We start from the raw sequence: 19,848 nt of genomic DNA on the forward strand, positions 1-19,848 counted from the left end.
AATCCTGTTGGCCTGTGCCAGCGATTGCAAGTTGCTTTCAACAAGTTTTGTATGGACTAAAAGGGGGAAAAAATCGTGTCATTAATCTTGCAGTAACTTAAGTTATCGAAGAATGAAGAACTGCCCTCCCTCCCTCTCTCTGCACCCCTTGCCAACTAGCTACAATTTATCTTTGCCAACTAATGAGCGTTGGGCTTCTGTAGCGCAGGCGAAGCCGAACATTTTGATAAACTTTGCAGCCGAAAAAGTTGAGATTTATGACTGCTTGTATTTAGCTTGAGGTGCATAATTAAAATATAAGCTTGCTCCTCGTTTTTTCACTTCATTCTATTTTTGCTGGCTTTCAAGTCAAGGTGAATGCGCTGGCTTCGCCAAAGATTAATTACCCCGGTGAATATACTAATTAAATTGCACCCAAAGCAGCTATAGCGATGGAGATGTAATCATCTGTTCTTCAACAAAGTTGCTAAACTTAGCAAAACTTCGAGTTGCTTGCATGAAAAGTTAAAAAGGTTTTCATGTAATTCGTGTGATAATGAGTGCAACTAAATACATTATGAGTGCTTAAAGAGGCAACCTAAAAGCCTAAAATTTGAATATTTTTTCATGATAATTTTACATATTTTTTGGGAAAAATAAGACAACATAAGTTTACTAAACAAAATAGAAATAAAAAAAATCATTAAATGAAAATTGTAACTTAGCAAATCTAAAATATTTAACTAAAATCTTTAAAAATTTCGATTAAAATTAAGCATTAAATTTTAAGAATTTTAAGAATTTTCCAAGAATTTTTAATAGTATTATTTATTTATTTTATTTTTTAGCTTATTTTTAAATTTATTTATATATAAATTTTGTTCTGATTGTATGTTATATTTTTTAAATAAATATATAGTTAAACTTATATATATGACTTTAATTATCATCGTTTTATATAAAGCCTTCTACAATCATATTGCTTAGAGATTAGTTAAAATTAGTTAAAACCCACTCATCTGCCATTTAACTCACCTGTAATAATTGAGTATTTGAGTAAAGACACCCGGATGACGATCGAAGAAGTATTCATTGAGCACCGGATCGTAGTTGGCCAAGGCTTCGGTCAGACGTGAGAGACGCGTTGCAGGTATTTTCTTGAGCGTCGCCTTATAGGTTTCATATCTGCAATAAAAGAGCAAAGCGAGCCAATAAATTCAACTGGATTTGCATACAAATTAACTGCAGCACGCATACGCATACGCATACGCCCTGTTGCCCCAATATAACTTTACAAATTACCATTGCCATAACTCTATCCCCCTCTCTCTCACACCCTTTATCTGTGTGTTTTCGTGCAGTCTTGACCCTTTCGCATTGGCCATTAAATCAAGCCACAAAAAATTATACGTAACACGATTCGCTTCGCTCGGAATCTTACTACCAAAAAGTGAGTGATAAAAAATCCAAAGGAGGGCACTTCGCAGCACAAGGACAAGGCTAAGTGTAAGTAAATCCAGCCACAAGCCATTTGCATACATTTCGACTTTTGTGCTGACCTTTTCTTTTGCTCGCTTAGCCCGCATAGATGTTCCATTCTCTTTTTGCCACATTTATATATAATGCATAGAATCGTGCAATGCGCACGCATTAACCCTTTGGGTTAGCTTTGCTTTGGCACCCAAACGATGATTTTGCATTAATGTTTTCATGCTAAGTAAATAAAAGTTGTGCATGAGTCTTATATTAAATATGCTGTAAATTACGAAATAAATATAGATTATAAAAATGCTAATTTTATAATAAGTTTTATAAAACTTAACATTTTTTATACAATATTTAAACTTTTTTATATGACATAAAAAATTTAGATAAATTTTAAATTTTAAATTTTTCTATGACATAAAACAACTTAAAAATTAATTTTATGTGATAAATTTACAATATAAATATTAAGTAAATACTTATATAAAACCAAGCTTAACTAAATTAAATTATATTTAAAAAAATTTATAATAATAAAAAATAATTGAAGATAAATTTAGTTCTTTCCAGCCTTTCAAATTTATTTACAAATAAATTAAATTCAAAATGTGTTGAACTCTTCAAACCCTTTTTCAAAATACTCTACCCATCATTGCCACACACAACTGTACATATACATCTATACATCGATACATATGTATATATTTCTTTTATTCTGTCGATAAGCTTCCACCTGTGCTAACAAGCAATGCCACATTGTTGCTCAAGCGAATTGAATTTCCGACTTTCGCAAGATATAATTAAATTCAATTAACTTAATTTCCAACAATTTATTTTAAATTTAATTTCACATTTATAACACGAGCCACGGCCCCAGCATCTGCGTTGACATCCTGCATTTGGGAGAGCAATTCAGATGCGTTTCGTGCTTTATTGTCAAATTGTTTGTATGGGATAAATTAAATATTTCATGTGGACTGTTAAGAGCAGCCGGCAACGGCAACGGCATTGGCAATGGCAATATGGCAGCCTCAGCAAATGGCAACCGACGCACAACAATTGCCATTAACATTTATTAAGGCCGTTTGATTATGGTAATTGACCCTGGCAGCTACGGACGGCTATCGATAAGTGGACAGGACAAATAAAAAAACACACAACTTTCTTTCATTCATTCATTTTCGGGGAATTAGGTTTTCTGATTGGAATAGGTTTGACACTGCGGGTGCGTGATAATTGCTTTATAATTATACCCATGCCATTATATTCGGCACGCCCTAGCTAATATATACCCTTAGAAGAGTACGAAGAAGTATTCCCAAAGCTTAAAATATCTTCAATAATCAAATAAATTTCACGCAATTAATCGTCCAATTATGCTCACGAGTCATCATAACAACAAAGAAATAAGCAAAATAAATAAAAGACAAACCATTTATATTCAGTAATTCTCTTAAATGTACATATTCAATGTTATTTATTCTCTTCCATTTATTTTGGTTTTTGTTTAGCTCGAATTGCGAATCAGTAAAGAGCTCTATTTAGCGCTCCCCTCTTAAGAGAAACAGTCACTACATCTGTCTCGCTCGCACTGCCATTGCTTTTGACAGCTCACCCTCTTCCCAACATACTTTCAGTTTGCAAACAGCTTTATTATCCCAGTTGACAAATTATTTGAAAGCTTTATTGTTTTCGGCAATCTTAAAGAGCAAGCAATTCAATGACATGCATGTAAGTATACGAACACATACATGCACACATAGTTATCTAATGATTTAATTAGAGTGTTTTTTTCAGTTTATTTTGCTGAAATTCTCATCTAAGCGTTAAGAGCAAATTGCTGATCACCAGTTGTTAGAGGAATTGCTCGTATGCTCACACACGTGTGTGTTTGATAAGCTGAAGAGCGTGAGCAGAATGTCTAATGTGTGAGTGGCAAGCCGTCTCTTAGAACGCACAACGTAGTCTTCACGTTGAGTGTCGCAGCAACAGTTGCTCAGTTGCTAGTTGACTGCCGCCTAACTAGCACGCGTTCCTTCCGTTAGATCTGTGCAAAACGCATTTTTTTATTTCTTCTTTATACATTAAATTATTAAAAAAAATAATATATACATAATGTTGCGCATCTTGAGGACTAGTGGATTGCTGCGTGCGGAATGCAAAAATTTTGCTGCTGCTGCCGCTTACTCAGCTATGCCCCAGCCACAAACAACTCCAGATGTGCTCTACACTGGTGTAAGTAAATTCTATATATAAATATAAATAAATAAATATTAGACGCTCTATGTTATCAAGACAGCAAGATAATGCGTAAGTGTATATGAGTAAGTGTATACATACATACATGCATATGCCTATATGGTTATGTGATTTGAAACCTGATTATTTCTAAGTAAAATTGCAAGTTATTTCGTCTTCTCTTTTGCTTGACCTTGACAAAGCGCAGCTGCCCTTTTGCTTCCGCAACTCAGCAAGATACAAACAAAATCTGTGCAAGGCAATACCAAAGAGAGAGAAAAATGCATACGCACACTTTAAACATATTGAGTGAAATTCTATAAATAATGCAAATTCCCGGCTTACATGCAGAAAACAGGCGTTCGTATGTCGTATTAGATAAATATTGCTTGTCTGTATGTCTAAGCAGAGGAAAATAACCAGACAAGAAACGCGAACCACACATGCAAACCGGCGAATAGGCTGACGCAAAGAAATGGAAAACAAAATATATAGTTATTTACTGCCGGCTGATATTGTTGTTGCTTGCCGACGGTTTCGTTATATCACAGCCGTCGCTCTCTTTGTAGTTCACAGAGCCGCGCCTTCTCTCTTTAATTAAATTTTGTAGCATTTTAAGCGCATTTTAGAAGTTGGTTTGGCATTTTAAGCTTCTAGTGTTTGTATTTGCATTTTAATTGAAAGAGAGACTCTGCTTTATGTATATTTGAAAAGAGAAAACTATGACCTTCGAATGTTCACAACTACATCGCTGTTTTTATGTCAGACTTTTATTGTACATTAATTAACTTATGTCAATATGTTTTTGAATATACATATAAAAAGCTACTGATAAGAGTATTTCAATATGTGTATTGCGATTAAATATGAATATGTATATGTATAGCTATTTTACCTGTCAATTGAATCTGTCCAATACTGAGAGATTGATGTTATCTTTAAATGAACACATATACAAAGTATATTAAAATGTACAAAAATAGAGGAAAATAAAGATAAAAATATAAAATTTTATGTATGTATGTATATAAATAAATGATTTAAGAACATAAAAAATCATACATAAATTTAAATAAAAATATATATGTTTAAGACTACGTATATACACAGACAATTTTAATAAAATATATATTTTGCGTAAGTTCAGAATTGTATCAAACCACCCTCGCTTATTTCTAATATTTACATACATATATTTGCTTTATAAGCCCTTTCCTCAATCTCCATTTATATACAAATCTATAATATTTTCATATACGTTTATCTATCAAATAGAATTGAAATTACGTTTTTTAGCTACTTACAATATTTTCGGGTGTACCGTTAACTAGCTTATCTAGGGGACTGCCTAGTCATCTGCCACACACGTGTTGCTTTTTAGCATTTTTGTCTGGCGGAAAGTTTTTTTTTCGATATTTCACAATTTTACCTCGTCATCGTGAGATTGATTTTAAACCACTTGGGAGACATTTAAATATATTTGCATACATACATATATACATATATATATATACATATATATATATATATATATATATATATATATATATATATATATATATATATATATATATATATATATATATAAATATACAGTTGTCTGTCTGCCCAGCTGTGTCAACAGCATAGTTTTAGTCGTAGCAAACTAATTAGATAATAGCTCGATTACACCAGCAAAGTTAATTAATCTTATTGATTAACTTTGTTCGCGCCATAATAGAGAAGCTTTACTCAAATTGCTTATCAAATTGTGTGTACAATAGGTTTAGGTATATCAATCACAAAGTGTAAACAAATTGGAAGTGGATTTGTGAAGACTACACGACTAGAAAAGACTCTATAAACAGAATTTGTTCGATTTCATGAATAAGTTTAGAAGTTCATTAATGATGACATATGACATATGTAGAGACTAGTTCAATTAGTTCAGCAGTTCATGTACAATTCCTATAATGCCTAGTCAGGTATGAAAGCTCTGTATTCATCAGTTATACAGCTGATAAGCTCAATCGAACTGATCATTAATGAACAGTTAACTAGTTCCCTAGCACATAGGGCTCATAAATAGCTGAGTACTTCATAAGAACTGGTTGTTCATAAGTAATTGAGTAACTCCAAAGAACGACTGAACTTGACTGCACTCAGTTGCTAGTTCTTGAGAAAATGAACTATAATGTTCACTGACCACTGAACTAGTAGTTCATTTCAATTAAACATTCCCAAGACCTTTTGCTTTATGATCTGAAGCTAACTTCCTAACCTCATGCTCTTTCATCTCTAACGACTTAAGCAGCTTAATGCATTGAACACAGATTTAAATTGTTGCATAAATGAACGTTTCTAACTAGTTCAACTCATCTATTGCAGCTCTTCATCAACAATGAGTGGCACAAGAGCAAGTCGGGCAAGACCTTCACCACCATTAACCCAACCACCGAACAGGTGATTGCCGAAGTTCAAGGAGGTGGCAAGGAGGATGTGGATATAGCCGTCAAGGCAGCACGTCAAGCATTTAAGTAAGTCTGCATAACTCAACTATTGTGGAATATTGTCCTTATCTAACTGTTAATTTCAAAGATTGGGTTCACCCTGGCGTCGCATGGATGCATCGGATCGTGGTCGCCTGCTCTATCGCCTGGCTGATCTAATGGAACGCGATCAGGTCTATTTGGCCGTAAGTTGTAAAGGTCTTAAAACCAGTTTATCTTGCTAATCAACTCTTAATCTTTTTCCATCTAGAGTTTGGAAACCCTGGATAATGGCAAGCCTTACAGCGCATCCTACAATGTGGATTTGCCCATTGCTATAAAGAATCTGCGTTATTTTGCCGGCTGGGCTGACAAGACCCATGGCAAAACCATTCCCATGGATGGTGACTTCTTTGCTTATACACGCCATGAACCCGTGGGTGTTTGTGGTCAGATTATACCCTGGAATTTCCCAATTTTAATGATGGCCTGGAAACTGGGACCTGCTTTGGCCACCGGCAACACCATCATTCTAAAGCCCGCAGAACAAACCAGTCTTACGGCTCTCTACATTGCACAGCTTATCAAGGAAGCTGGCTTCCCAGAGGGCGTGGTCAATGTGATCCCTGGCTTTGGTGAAGCTGGCGCCGCTTTGGCCAATCACAGCGATGTCGATAAGGTCGCCTTCACAGGCTCCACGGATGTGGGCAAACTAATTCAGCTGGCATCGGGCAACACGAATTTGAAGCGTGTCACTCTAGAATTGGGCGGCAAATCCCCCAACATTATTCTATCTGATTCGGATTTGGACTATGCCGTGGAGACAGCACATTTCGGACTCTTCTTCAATATGGGCCAGTGCTGCTGTGCCGGCTCGCGTACCTTTGTTGAGGACAAGATCTACGATGAGTTTGTAGAGCGCAGCGCAGAGCGTGCCAAGAAGCGCACCATTGGCAATCCCTTCGATTTGAGCACCGAACAGGGACCACAGGTCAACCAGGAGCAAATGGAAAAGATTTTGGGCCTCATCCAGACAGGCAAGCAGCAGGGCGCCAAACTGGTTGCCGGTGGCAATCGTCCTGAAGGTCTGCCCGGCTATTTTGTGCAGCCCACTGTCTTTGCTGACGTCCAGGACAACATGACCATTGCACGCGAAGAGATCTTTGGACCTGTGCAGCAGCTCATACGCTTCAAGAAGCTCGACGAGGTGATCGAACGTGCCAATAACTCAGATTACGGCCTGGCTGCCGCTGTCTTCACCAAAGACCTGGATAAGGCTAACTACATTGTGGGCGGTCTGCGTGCCGGCACCGTTTGGGTGAACACCTACAATGCCCTGGCCGCCCAGGTTCCCTTCGGTGGCTACAAGATGTCCGGCCATGGTCGCGAGAATGGCGAATATGCTCTCTCCAACTACACTGAGGTTAAGAGCGTTATTGTCAAGGTGCCACAGAAGAACTCCTAAGCCAACTACATTGAGATTAAGAGCGTTATTGTCAAGGTGCCACAGAAGAACTCCTAAGCGGGAGCACTGAATATGAAAACCACTTTGCAAATTGGCAAATTGGAAATTGATTTTATATTTTAGCATTACGCACACATTAACTCGTCAATGGCATTGCTGTGTATTTTCCATTTGATCTTATTTTAGTGAACAACAAAAAAATACTTTGAAATATATTTGAAACTATTTTTAAAAAATATTTTCCATCTGCTTGTGGCTTAGATAGGAAATCATACAAAATAGAATTATATTTTTTCTATTTCCTTAAAATTTGTGACGCAAAGTAATGACGGCTTTGAATGGCATTATTTATGTTAATTTTTTTTTATTTAAGAGCAAAAGAGAAACTTTTGCTCGACATTTTAAATGATATTTTCAATTATGAATATGGATACTCTCTCCTCTCTCTATTCTATAATTTGACATACAAACAAAATGTATAGTAAAAACTATAGATACCCTATACTAAGCTAATGTGGAATAGCGAACGAGATAAATCGCAATGCAAGCTTGAAAGTCACGTAGAAAACATGTTCATTCATTCTTAAAATCGAATATTCCCATCTAGCAGTAGCGTTCTATATACAGGGTAGCAAAGGCTTACACGTTGTATGTTCATTGTAATTTTCTATTTGTGAGCTGCTTTGTTTAGTTGTTTTTAGCCGCAGAGCAGCCACAGCAGCAGCACGAGCAGTAGCGGGCGGAGCAGGAGTCGAAGCAGTAACGTGAGTTGGTCGAGCAGCCTTTCATCCTTGCTATACTCAAAAGTTGTTGCATTTATATTGGACAGCAGCTGAGCGTGTCAAGTGTTTTGCGGTCACTGCAAAGTTGCAGCTTATTTTATTTGCCTCGTTGTTGCTGCTGTTGTTGCTGTTGAAATTGAATCAAAGCATTTGTTAGCAATTTATTTGGAAATTTGTCTTCTCTTTTATATATATATATATATATATATAAATATACATATATATATATATAGCATCAGTAAATTGCATTTGGCTTTGGCCTGGACTACAATTTATTCGCCATGGCAAAGTGCTTTTCGAGTCATTTGATTTATTTACAGGAGATAAGTTGCAGGTGCTTGAAAAGTTGACTGAATTTTAAGTGATTTTCTCTTTAAAATATAATGTGAAAATAAAATGTAATAATTGAAAAACCAGAGTGAGAGAGATGCAGCAAGAGGGATAGAGAGAGATTTACTTAAGCTTTGACTTGATTGTTTATTGCTTTTGTTGTTATTGCTTCAACAAACATAAATAAGGCTTAGCAAACAGAAATACCCTGTGCATATAACAGCGAAAAAAATTGAAAAGAAATAAATATTTTTATTATCTCATACATATGTCTAAGACTAACAACTAAATATTGAAAAAAAATATATAAATTATAGATGTTTATTTAAATTTAGAAAAAAATATATTATTTTACATTTTTTAGAATTTATATAAATTGTTTTATTTTTTAACATAAATCTGGAAAGTTTAAAAATTCAAATATTATATTTTCTTATATTTTAAGCATATTTTCTTGAACTTTATAAATATTATATTAATATGTTATTAAATTATAAAATAATAAATACATCTTCCTAACTAAAAAAACAAAATAAAAATATTTTTCAGGAAATTTGTATAAATTTATTTAATATATTCTCTTATTTATTTTTATATATTTAATCTGATATTTAATATTTTATTTAATAGCAAACAGTATTTTATTTCATATCAAATAGTTTCCTATGTCTTATCCAACTCCCTCCCAGGGTATCTGTCAGTCAAGTGTAACAAGCTTTTTTGCAATTTTTCTTTCCACTTCAGTAGCTTTTACGCCATTTGAACATTGGCAGCCCTTAATACCCTAACAGTGCAAAATGCAATATATATATATTTTTTCAATAATCAAACATCCCAAAACCAACTCCAACAGCTGCCTGGGCACACATGTCGTATACGAAATTGTTCTCATTGCAGTCGCATTTTTCCAAATTGATTTTCACAATGCCAATTTCATGCATATTCAAATATGAAACACACCGACAAATACCTCCTACACAATGTATACGAGAAATTGTAAATGATTCCGAATGCCGGGCAACGAGGGGCGTTTGTGGGCGGGGCAAAAAGGCAGAGGAGGCTTGGAGGAGCTGCCAAAAGCGCAGCCGTGCGCAATGAGCCGAATGCACAGGTACGACAGAGCGTTACGAATGCCCCGTGCCCAGCCAAAAAAGAAAGCAAGAAGAAGAAGCTGACTCCGAAGCACGAAACATAATTGAAAATCATTTTTCCTCCGAAAAAGACAACAACGCTTAATGCACACTAAATGTGTCAAATCCGTTGGCAAGGACAAAGTGGAAAAACACGACAACTGTGATTAAGTGCCTGACTAAAAGATACCCCCACTTTGGAGTGGGTATACAAAGTAAATGCACTCTTAACTAAATGACTCAGATAGCTTATGACTTTGTTTATGGCATTTTAAATAAATAGATAAAAATACTTTTTTTTATTTAATATTTAATATAGATTTTTTAGCAATTTTTATAGGTGTGCCTTGGAACACATACATCAAGTCGGTCAGGACTTGAGTTAAAATAATTAAATATAATTAAATAAATGTGTATAAAGAAATAATCATTTGATACAAAATATATTAAATATTATGGATATAAAATATAATAATATTTATAAAAGTACAAAGAAATAAAATATCAAAAACAAATATGTTTATATATTATAGAAATATATATAATATTAATTAAATTAGGTGTTATAAAATATAAATGTATTATTGTCATTATAAATAATTTTATTAATTATTTAATTTTTAATTTAATTAATATTTTATACATATATAATATTTATTATAAAAATATGTGTATAGTTTATTTTAATACATTTTAATATATTTATTTCTTTAATATTAAAAATACATAAATGTATAAAATATAAATAATATGTATATATTAAATACATCTATTGATATAAATATATATTTATTTATAAATTTTTAAATATATTTATATTTTTTTTATTATATATTTTATTATTTTTTTATTTTACTCCATAGTTGGTATAGCAGACTAGATGCATACTTGTAATTTAATCAAAACAAGTTGTAATTTTTAGATGCACAGTTAAATGTGTTCAATGATATACCAATATACCCCTTTGCGCTTCAGCCGCAAGCAAGTCAGCATAATTTTCATGGCTAAAGCCGATTGGACGCTCTACTATTTCAGTTGCGCTGGCCACGAACTTATACCGACTACATTTAGGGCCAATTACAATTATGATGCCTATGGACCGCAACTATATTTTAGCATTTGGCACTTCATTAAAAGGTCAGCGGAACGTGGCGTGGCGACAAGGACAGCCACAGGACGGGGCGAAAAAAAACGCCAAGTTGGCCAATTTGCCGGCACATTTTTTCACCGTTGCTGTTGCCTTTTGGACTGACATTGAGTGCGGCAGCAATTCGACTTTATCGCATTGTATACACTCGATTACATTGTTATGGCTCTGGCAAAAGGTCTAAATGAGCCAATGGCGAGCACCTAACATAGATGCGGCAGCCTCGCAACAAAAAAAGAATATATAGAGTCTTAGCTCTTCGCCATTAACCACCACCACCACCTGGCTAGATAAAAAAAAAACTAAAGTAAATTGGCAATGTTACAAAGCGGGTGTATAAGAGTGCATAATGCTCGTTCACAATAAGTGCTTAAAACCAAGAATTTACAATTATTTTTTTTGTTTATTTTTAATATTAATTTTTTAAGGTCTGCAATTGGTCTATAATAAGCTTTTCAAAATATTTTTAAAGCATTTTCAGGAGCTAAAAAAATTTTCGCATTTGAATTTTAGATATTTTTATAATTCCTTTTAAAGTCTTTTCTAAAGCCAGCAAAGCCTTCTTAAACATTACAATTTTGAAAAACATATATTTAATTTTTTTTTAAATCATGATTTTTAAAAGTATATTCGTAGCTTAAATTTTGTGAAATAAATTTAATTTATAATGAATGTCAAGGAAATGCCAAAGTTGAACCTTCTCCAAAAACCAATCAACTCTTATTTTGTTTTCTGAACAAGCCGTGAAATAAAAGTAAAAAGAAAATACGGGCGCAATTCCCTGACTTTGATCATTAGCCATCAAATAGCAAAGGGACGCGCTGCGCTGCAGATAAAGAAGAATGCAAACACAAAGAGCACGAAGCGATAGCGGAGTGGAATAGCTTGTCTTAACAAAGGCTTAGAAAGCCCAGCAGGAAACGCCACCCACGGGGATTAGCTGCGTAAGTAAGGCAGATCAAGACATTTGCGCCATCATCCACAACTCTGACATCTTAAGTCGCATCAACATTTTCCTTTTAATGCCTTTACTGCCACCTTTCTATTTACACATATATATATATTTATAATGCTGTGCTCAAGTTTTATTTTGTATATGCTAATTTAAAAATATATTAAAAGTAGTCAAAGTGTTGCTAAAGAATGGGAGTATTTAATGAAAAATATGTCTGCTTTTGTTGTTTTGGTCTAAGCAAACGCATTAATATTTATTTTTTGAATATTTAAATACCTACGTATTATGAATAACTTAAACAGTTGTGACATTATTAAAAGCCTCATAAATTTAAGCAATATTCATTTTTATTTAATAATGTTTTTAAATTCATTATATAAAACTCAAAAAAAAAAAAATAATTAATTAATTTTGATTTTCGCTCAAATAGAATACACAGAAAAAAGAATTTTTAATTCTATAATAAATTAAAAATGTTTTAATAATTTTATTTTCTCTCAACTGAAGTGAGATTTATCTGCGATTCATTCTTATTTATTTGTTGTTTGGGCTTTTGCGTGTTTTGGTTGACCTAAAAATGCGAACAAAATTGTGGTTTAAGTGCGCATTAGTGTGCATTTTAGACACAAATACGCACACACAACCACACACACTTACATATTAGTGCACTGCACTTAACCCAATATATTTCAAGTGCCCATCAATGCGACCGAGGCAGTTGTGTGTCAGCATTGGGTGTTCGATTCTCCTTCATTCCAAGCCACAGCCGCCTCTGCCACTCGGCTCTAACCACAGCTAAATAGTTTACAGCTAATGCGCAATTTTCTAACCTCATTTTGATCGATGGAATCAAACATTTATGTGAGCATAAATTCGGAATTGAATTTTGTGAAAACATTAGAAACATTAATATTTCGGTAGAACAAATACCTATGATGAGATATTATATATAGCATATATATTTCAAAGTTTGTTCATTTATGTAGCCCTTGGTGGTTTTCGAGATATTCGACTGAATTTATTTTCGAGAAAATATAGATAGATATATTTTTTAGATAATTTTTATTTAATTTTGACATTTTATGACATTTATATGACATTTATTTCAAAAGGAAAAAAAATTCAGAGTAAGTATAAATATATATTCATAATATATATGTATATATATATTTATATTTATATATATACTTAATATGGAAATAAGCTTGTTAGTTTCTTTATATATATTCATTTTAGTTTAAAAAAAAACTTTAGAAATATTTTTCTAAATTTCGTACGTTTAATATTTTTAATAGATTTTTTTTGCATCTCAATGTCAATTTAAACACTAACGAGTTATGCTACAGTATCGCGTGAAAATGCAGTCGAAGTTTTCTGAGCACGACTTGAAATGCTCTAGACAATATATAATAAATAAATATTACCTATATATATATATATATATATAATGATATATATAAAAAAATTCTCGCCTGAGAATAATTGGAGTATTTGCTTATACATATTCATATACATATATATATATGTATGAATAAATGCTAATTATGTATTGCATATAAAAAATTCTTTGAGATCAACAAAAAAAAAATAGTTTGAACAATATAAATAGAAGAAAATTCATATTAATTTAATATTATTTAAGAACTTATTATTGAAACTTGTCCAGCGCAAATTAAATGGAATCTAGACAATATGTTTACATAATATTTAACTATAATCAAAAAATCTATATACCCTTCACGTCGCTTCGATTTAGGGTATACAAATGGGACAAAATGATGTGGCACTAAGTAAGTGCGAGCTGGAAAAGTAGATGGCGACGCGAAGCTGATGAATTCTGATGCCATTGGGAAATGTAAACGCAAAATGCAGCGATGCAGTCTTTGAGTTTTTCTTTTTCTCTTTTTTTTTCAAACACCCGCACTTTTTTGTTGTTGTAGTTTTTGCAGGCTTTGTAGATGTTTACACATGTCGCAAATGCACGCGCCATTTGACGGATGCGGATGCGGAAATGTGAACAAAGCGAAAGTGAAGGACGCATTGGCATAGAGTGTGGCTACGTTGCACAGCAGATACAGTACTATGAAAGGGATGCTGGGCGTGGAGGGGCGTCAGCAATTGCTGGGGGCGTTGCTGCAGGGCCGACAGGCTAGACGCCCAGCCCTGATGCTGTTGGGCTCTTGGCTCTTGGCTATTAACTGCAGCAAATATTTGCGTAGGCAGCCGCGCAGCACCAGACACTGGCAAACAGCAAACAGCAAACAACACAAAAGCAAACACAAGACAAACAAATGCGGCGGCATGCAGTAGCAGCAGTGCCAGGCAACTTGCAACGTGCAACAACAGAAACAAAAGCAGCAACAGCAGCAACATGACTCTATATGAGAAGCACTCAAGGCACACGTAGTATTAACCATTTTTTGAATTCAGACACTTAGCAATATGAACAAGAGAACGAAAAAGTATGTCGCTTGAAGATGCCCTATATTCACATAAATATGCCAAGCCAAGTCAAAAATAATATATTTTAATAATAATATAAAAATATATAATAATAATAATATACTTGATAAATTATTTGAAACATAAAATGGACATCAAAATTAAAAAATATAAATTTAATTGTAAATCTTAGAATTTTAGGAAAATAAAATTTCATATATCAAAATTTAGAAAGATTCCAAAAATGTTAAGTTTCAATATTTTAAATTATTTTTTCATAATACATAATACAAATGCATGCCAGCCCTTGTCATTTTCGATGCATACAGGGTATCAAAAAAATACACAACGTTGTATACATGATGCTGCCAACAGGTAATAAACTTGACTGCGAATGAAATATGATGATGGGGCCTAGTCTTGTATGGCAGCTGTTCCTTTTCTCTTCACATACTTATTTTTCCTGTTTTTCTTCATTTTTCTCTTTTTAATTTAGCTATTCTCTTTGATTTTGTCTCCAAAATAAAAACAAAGCAAGCGGTCGATATGCTCGTTCGACTGTGATATGAGATTATTCAAAGCTTTTTAGATAAGCACTGGAAATTATTAATTTTTGAACTCAAGTGCAGAGAACGCCACTTTTATGACTTGAAAATTTATGACTAATCTTTTTTCAATTAGCTTCGAAATTGTATTTTAATTTAAAATTGAATTTTGTAGTTGTTAAAGAAAGACTGAAATAAAATAAACAGGCAAACTCTGATGTATGATTAATTTCTTGATATGTGCATCAATTTTAATAAAATAAAATTTTAAAAATAATAAAAAAAACATCTGAAAATGAATATAAAACTTAATTTTTATTTTTATAGGAAAAAAATTTTTTTAGTATTACAAGACTTCAATAAAACAGATACTAAAATGTAATAACATTTTTTAAATTATTCATAATATATTTATATTTATTTTATTTTATATTAATATTTTTAAATACAAAATAAAAATTTTGAGTTAAAAGCTTTAAAATTTATTACTTGTCAAATTTCTTTTGTTGAAGTGAAAAATTCTTTAAAAATAAATACATTTGTGTGCACATCTAAATCTTATTCACATATTGAAAAACCCCCTTTTGCCACCTTTTCAATTCCAACTTGAACCTTACACCTTATATACATTAAGATAAAATCACATTTCAGCAAATGTATATAATCTGTGCTTGACAATTATGACGTCTTACAGCACGTAAGCTTTATGCTACAGTTGCGTTTTCCCACACAAAGCCTCATTGAAATGCACAAGAATATATGTACATACACAGGTAAATGTACAAAGGAAGCTTCCCATGCAGCAACCCTTTTTAATTAACTGCACGAACAGCAGAAAAAAATCATCAAATATAACAACAAACGGACCAAAAAGTACATTTTATAAGCCATTTTATTTGGCTGTTGGCATGGTAAAAAGTTGCCTCCGGCGTCTCCAACCCCCAAAAGATTCTGTACAAATTTCTTCTGGGATTTTTTCGTTGTTTTTTTTTTTTTGGTGCGCTGTATATATGTATTTATTTTTTTTGCTTTGCTTTACAAATTGTATTTCAACGGTTTTGCGCTTCATTAAAATTGCTGTTAAAATAACACACGCACAACGAACACCGAAGGGGGTCGGCCTGAGAGACGCGTGGGTGTGGCATATGGCATTGGGGCAGGACTTGGGGAATGTTACTGTTCTACTCTTCTTGGCCCAAGGACGTCGGAGACATGGAGACATGTGAGTGCGCCAGCTGACAAGGCTTACAACATGATTTTGTGGCCGTGTATCCTTTGTTATTTGCCTTTGTGCGTGCAACAGCAACGAAAATAAATAAAGGCAAACAGCAACAACAACAAGAAAATGGAAACATTGCCAACACAACAGCCACGCCCGCTAGCAATCTACAAAAAAAGTGAAAAAAAAAACATTACCAACAATACGCCTGTTAACCCAAAGTATTGTACAACGGAATCTGTCGCACGTATGTGTTCAGATATATATATTTATATAAATACATACAGATTTTTTTAGCTTGCATCAAAAGCAAAAAAAAAAAAAGAAAGCAACAGTTTTTGGCCTTTTTTGTATATTTTTAAATCTAAAAAAAATATATATATATATACATATATATAACGACTTTAATTCTTTACATACTAGTCCTTTTTAATGTTTGCAAATGTAGCTTTTAGGTAAAATGTATAAATTTTATATTGTATGAAATTGTATTTAACAGAAATGTCTGGTTTAATTTTGTGAATTTAAATTTGCAAGCAAACAAAAGTTTTTCAAAAATACACAACAAAAGTTGAGGAACTTATTTCTTTAAAATTTAATCTTTACTTTGAAGTATTATAGATATTTAGTACCCTTAAACGAATATAATTTGTTTATTGTCTTTTTTCGTTATATATAAATTAGTTAAAGTATTTTTTCTATATTTCGTATATACAATTTTTTTGCTAATTAAAAATTCGACATTTTATTTTAAAAATATTTTTTTCGAGCATTGCAATATTTTTCATATTTAATTATAATTAGAAAGTTTTAAGTTATTTAATCAAGATATTAATGTTTAAAAAAAATTGTCAAAAAAATAAATCTTATTTCAATATTTTCAAATCTAAAATTTTTTGTTTTTAATTTTTTTCAATGTTTTTTACATTTTGTTTTAAGATTATTACTTTGTAATTTAGTATTCAATTATTTCTGCTATGTAGACATTTTTATATACATAAATAAATACTTTTAATGTATACTATTTTATTATATATATATTGTATTTTTTGTCATTATTTTTCATACTTACTTTTTACAGTTTAAAATAGTAATTCATATTATATTTAATCACCCTTATTTTATTAAATATATCAAAATTCACTATACGAAATTAAATTCAATATATAAATATCTTGGAGTTATCTTTCTTATATATATATTTAAAAAAATCCATTAAGCTACAGATTTAGGAATGCTTCACAAAATTTAAGCAAAGACTTTAAAATATGTCAACTGACTATTCGGAACAGCTACAGTTTTGCTTATAGCAAAATCTATAAAAGGACTTCATTTGTTGTGAAATCCTTTTTCTCGAATTTGCTGGCAAACTTGTTTTATTTTTTCAATTTCCACCACAAATATTTTATCATAGACCCTTAACTCATCTCTGAATATTCCCCGCAGGACTTCTGGCATTTAAGGAACCTCTGATAGACTGACAACAGGCCGGAAAATACGCCACGGAAATTCGAAAGGAAAGTGTATTAAATAACAAGAAGTTAATGAAGCGTAGAGCCAAAAACACATTGACAGCAACACTGCAGTGATGTAGGTAGAGAGGGTAGAGCAGGGAGCGGGCCGTTGGCCATTGTAAACAGTTAGAAAGCTAAAAGGGAAACCACAATAAAGCAAAGCCATAGGAGAGAATAAAAAACAATTCAAGTAGCAGCCAAGTTATTTATTACTCATATTCGCGCCTACACTTTGCTTTGTTTCAGTTCAATATACCCTATAACTAAGGTGGTGCAGATAGGGTATGCTTGAGCTATTTCTATAATGTAATTATATTTAAGCTTGTTTGCTCATACTTAAATTTTTTGTTTTCGAAAGTAAATAAATTTTTTTAAACTGCAAATATTTGAATATTTTTAAAAATATTTGTGAATTTTTCCTGACAGCTTGAATACTCTTAAAATTCATTATCCTGAAAACCTTTATTTATATTTTAATGCAGGGTATTCTGCAAGTGTGTCAACTCGCAATTTATTATTTTTAGCTCCTTTCTATTGTTACAGTTTTGCAGAATGAAATGCGCAGCTGTTGTTTTTAAATTGTGCCCCTTGTTGCTTGCGGTTTTGTCAGCTCGTTGTGACTGTTCCTGCTACCGACTGCTCCTGCAACGTGGCTCCTCTTAATATGGAGCCTCGTTGTTGTTGCAATTGTTGCTTGTTGGTTTTTGGCCATTGTCTTTGGAGCCATTGTTTCTGACACTTGGCTCTAAGCGACTGCTTCAGCGCTTAAAATGCCACGAATTTTCTATGTCTTCTTCTTACTTGACTTTTTTCTTTTTGTTGCTGCAGCGTTGCTTACCGCAAGAACCTTGTCAGCAGTTTTTCTCGCCGTCTCGGTAAACGGACAAGATTTGATAGGGTAAGTCGAGCGAATGCATAATGTGACTTAGTTGGTTTAACGTTTAAAAGAATATAATGTTAAATTGAATAGAAAGATAATTTAAATTGTAAAAAGTACTAAAATATTTCTTAGTAATTGAAAAAAAATTTAAGTTAAAAACAGTGAATAAAAAATTTAAACGATTCTACAATATGTCTTCAATATTTCAGCACTAGCAATAACATTTAATAATTCAAAAATATTTATTACTTATTCAAATTGAAACAGCATGAATTTAAATGAAACTCAATCAATAGCAACTGCAATGTAAGCACAAAATAAATTTATATAAAAGGAACAAAAAAATTAAAGAAATATTTATTGTGAACCACAAATGTCGTATGAAATATGAAAACCAATTACGTTTTCATTGATTGCAAAATAAAATGAGAGTTGGAATAAATATAACAAGAAATATATAAAAATTAAATCGAACAAGAATTTAAAATATGCAAATGAATTTGATGAAAGAGAATACAAAAATAGTTGGGGCGACAAAAAGTGCGAAAAAAATTTAGTTGAATTGCAAACAAATTGAATTTAATTGCAAAACTAGGCTTGAAATTGAATTCGTATGGAAAGTCAACAGTTAGAAGCGACAAGAACACACACAAAAACATCTATATATATATATATGAAGCTATAGACAACTGTCTGTGGTCGCCCACTTTGTGCTAGTCGTGAATGCTCCCTCTTTTATTTATTGACTGTTAAACTTTTCATTAGCCATTTCGTTTAATTCGCACACAATATCAAAGATTCAAAGGCAAAGCCAAGCCGGGCAGCGGCAGCCGAGGTGGAGGCAGCGCAGTTGCTAGACAAGCAAAGGCCAAGAGAAACCCAAAGAAACACAACAACAAAAATGGCAATGGCGACAACGAATGGCAGAGCACAAGCTAGCGACAACAGCACACAACTAACGGCACTAAGTATAATGTATTTGTGTTGAAAGCAACCACAGCAGAAACTTTATTGCCTGCATGTGTGCGTGTGCATGTGTGTGTGCGTGTGCGTGTGTGTGTACGTCTGCTGTATCACAGATACAATCAGAGCGCAATTGTCTGAGTTGATGAGCGAAGCAATGGAGCGCCCATCATGTATGCCATTTCAACCTTCTACCAACGCCCAACCCCCCGCCGCAACTTTGCCACTCCCACGTTCACAACGCAACCGCCCATTGACTGTGCGCTTTTTTTATGACAAAGAGAGCAGCACGTAATCACAATGATA

The 19,848-nt window shown here is 32.9% G+C and overlaps 2 protein-coding genes across 2 annotated transcripts in view; one reads left to right on the plus strand and one right to left on the minus strand.

The window, feature by feature from the left end:
* Positions 1-19,848, minus strand: part of LOC111600363 (potassium voltage-gated channel protein Shaw) — a 38,361-nt gene that overhangs the window by 15,906 nt on the left and 2,607 nt on the right. The window contains exon 2 of the mRNA XM_023316439.2: positions 1,015-1,164. Within this exon, the coding sequence (XP_023172207.2) occupies positions 1,015-1,164 (150 nt within the window). The remainder of the gene's footprint in view (positions 1-1,014; positions 1,165-19,848) is intronic.
* LOC111600362 (aldehyde dehydrogenase, mitochondrial) lies at positions 3,457-7,852 on the plus strand. Its single transcript, XM_023316437.2, has 4 exons — positions 3,457-3,699; positions 6,070-6,218; positions 6,280-6,376; positions 6,442-7,852. Exons 1-4 carry the CDS (start codon positions 3,580-3,582, stop codon positions 7,633-7,635), a joined length of 1,560 nt encoding a protein of 519 aa, XP_023172205.1. The 5' UTR covers positions 3,457-3,579; the 3' UTR covers positions 7,636-7,852.

This window comes from Drosophila hydei, unplaced genomic scaffold (assembly GCF_003285905.1).
Source record: "Drosophila hydei strain 15085-1641.00,03,60 unplaced genomic scaffold, DhydRS2 tig00008124-arrow-arrow-pilon, whole genome shotgun sequence".
Lineage (NCBI taxonomy): Eukaryota > Metazoa > Arthropoda > Insecta > Diptera > Drosophilidae > Drosophila > Drosophila hydei.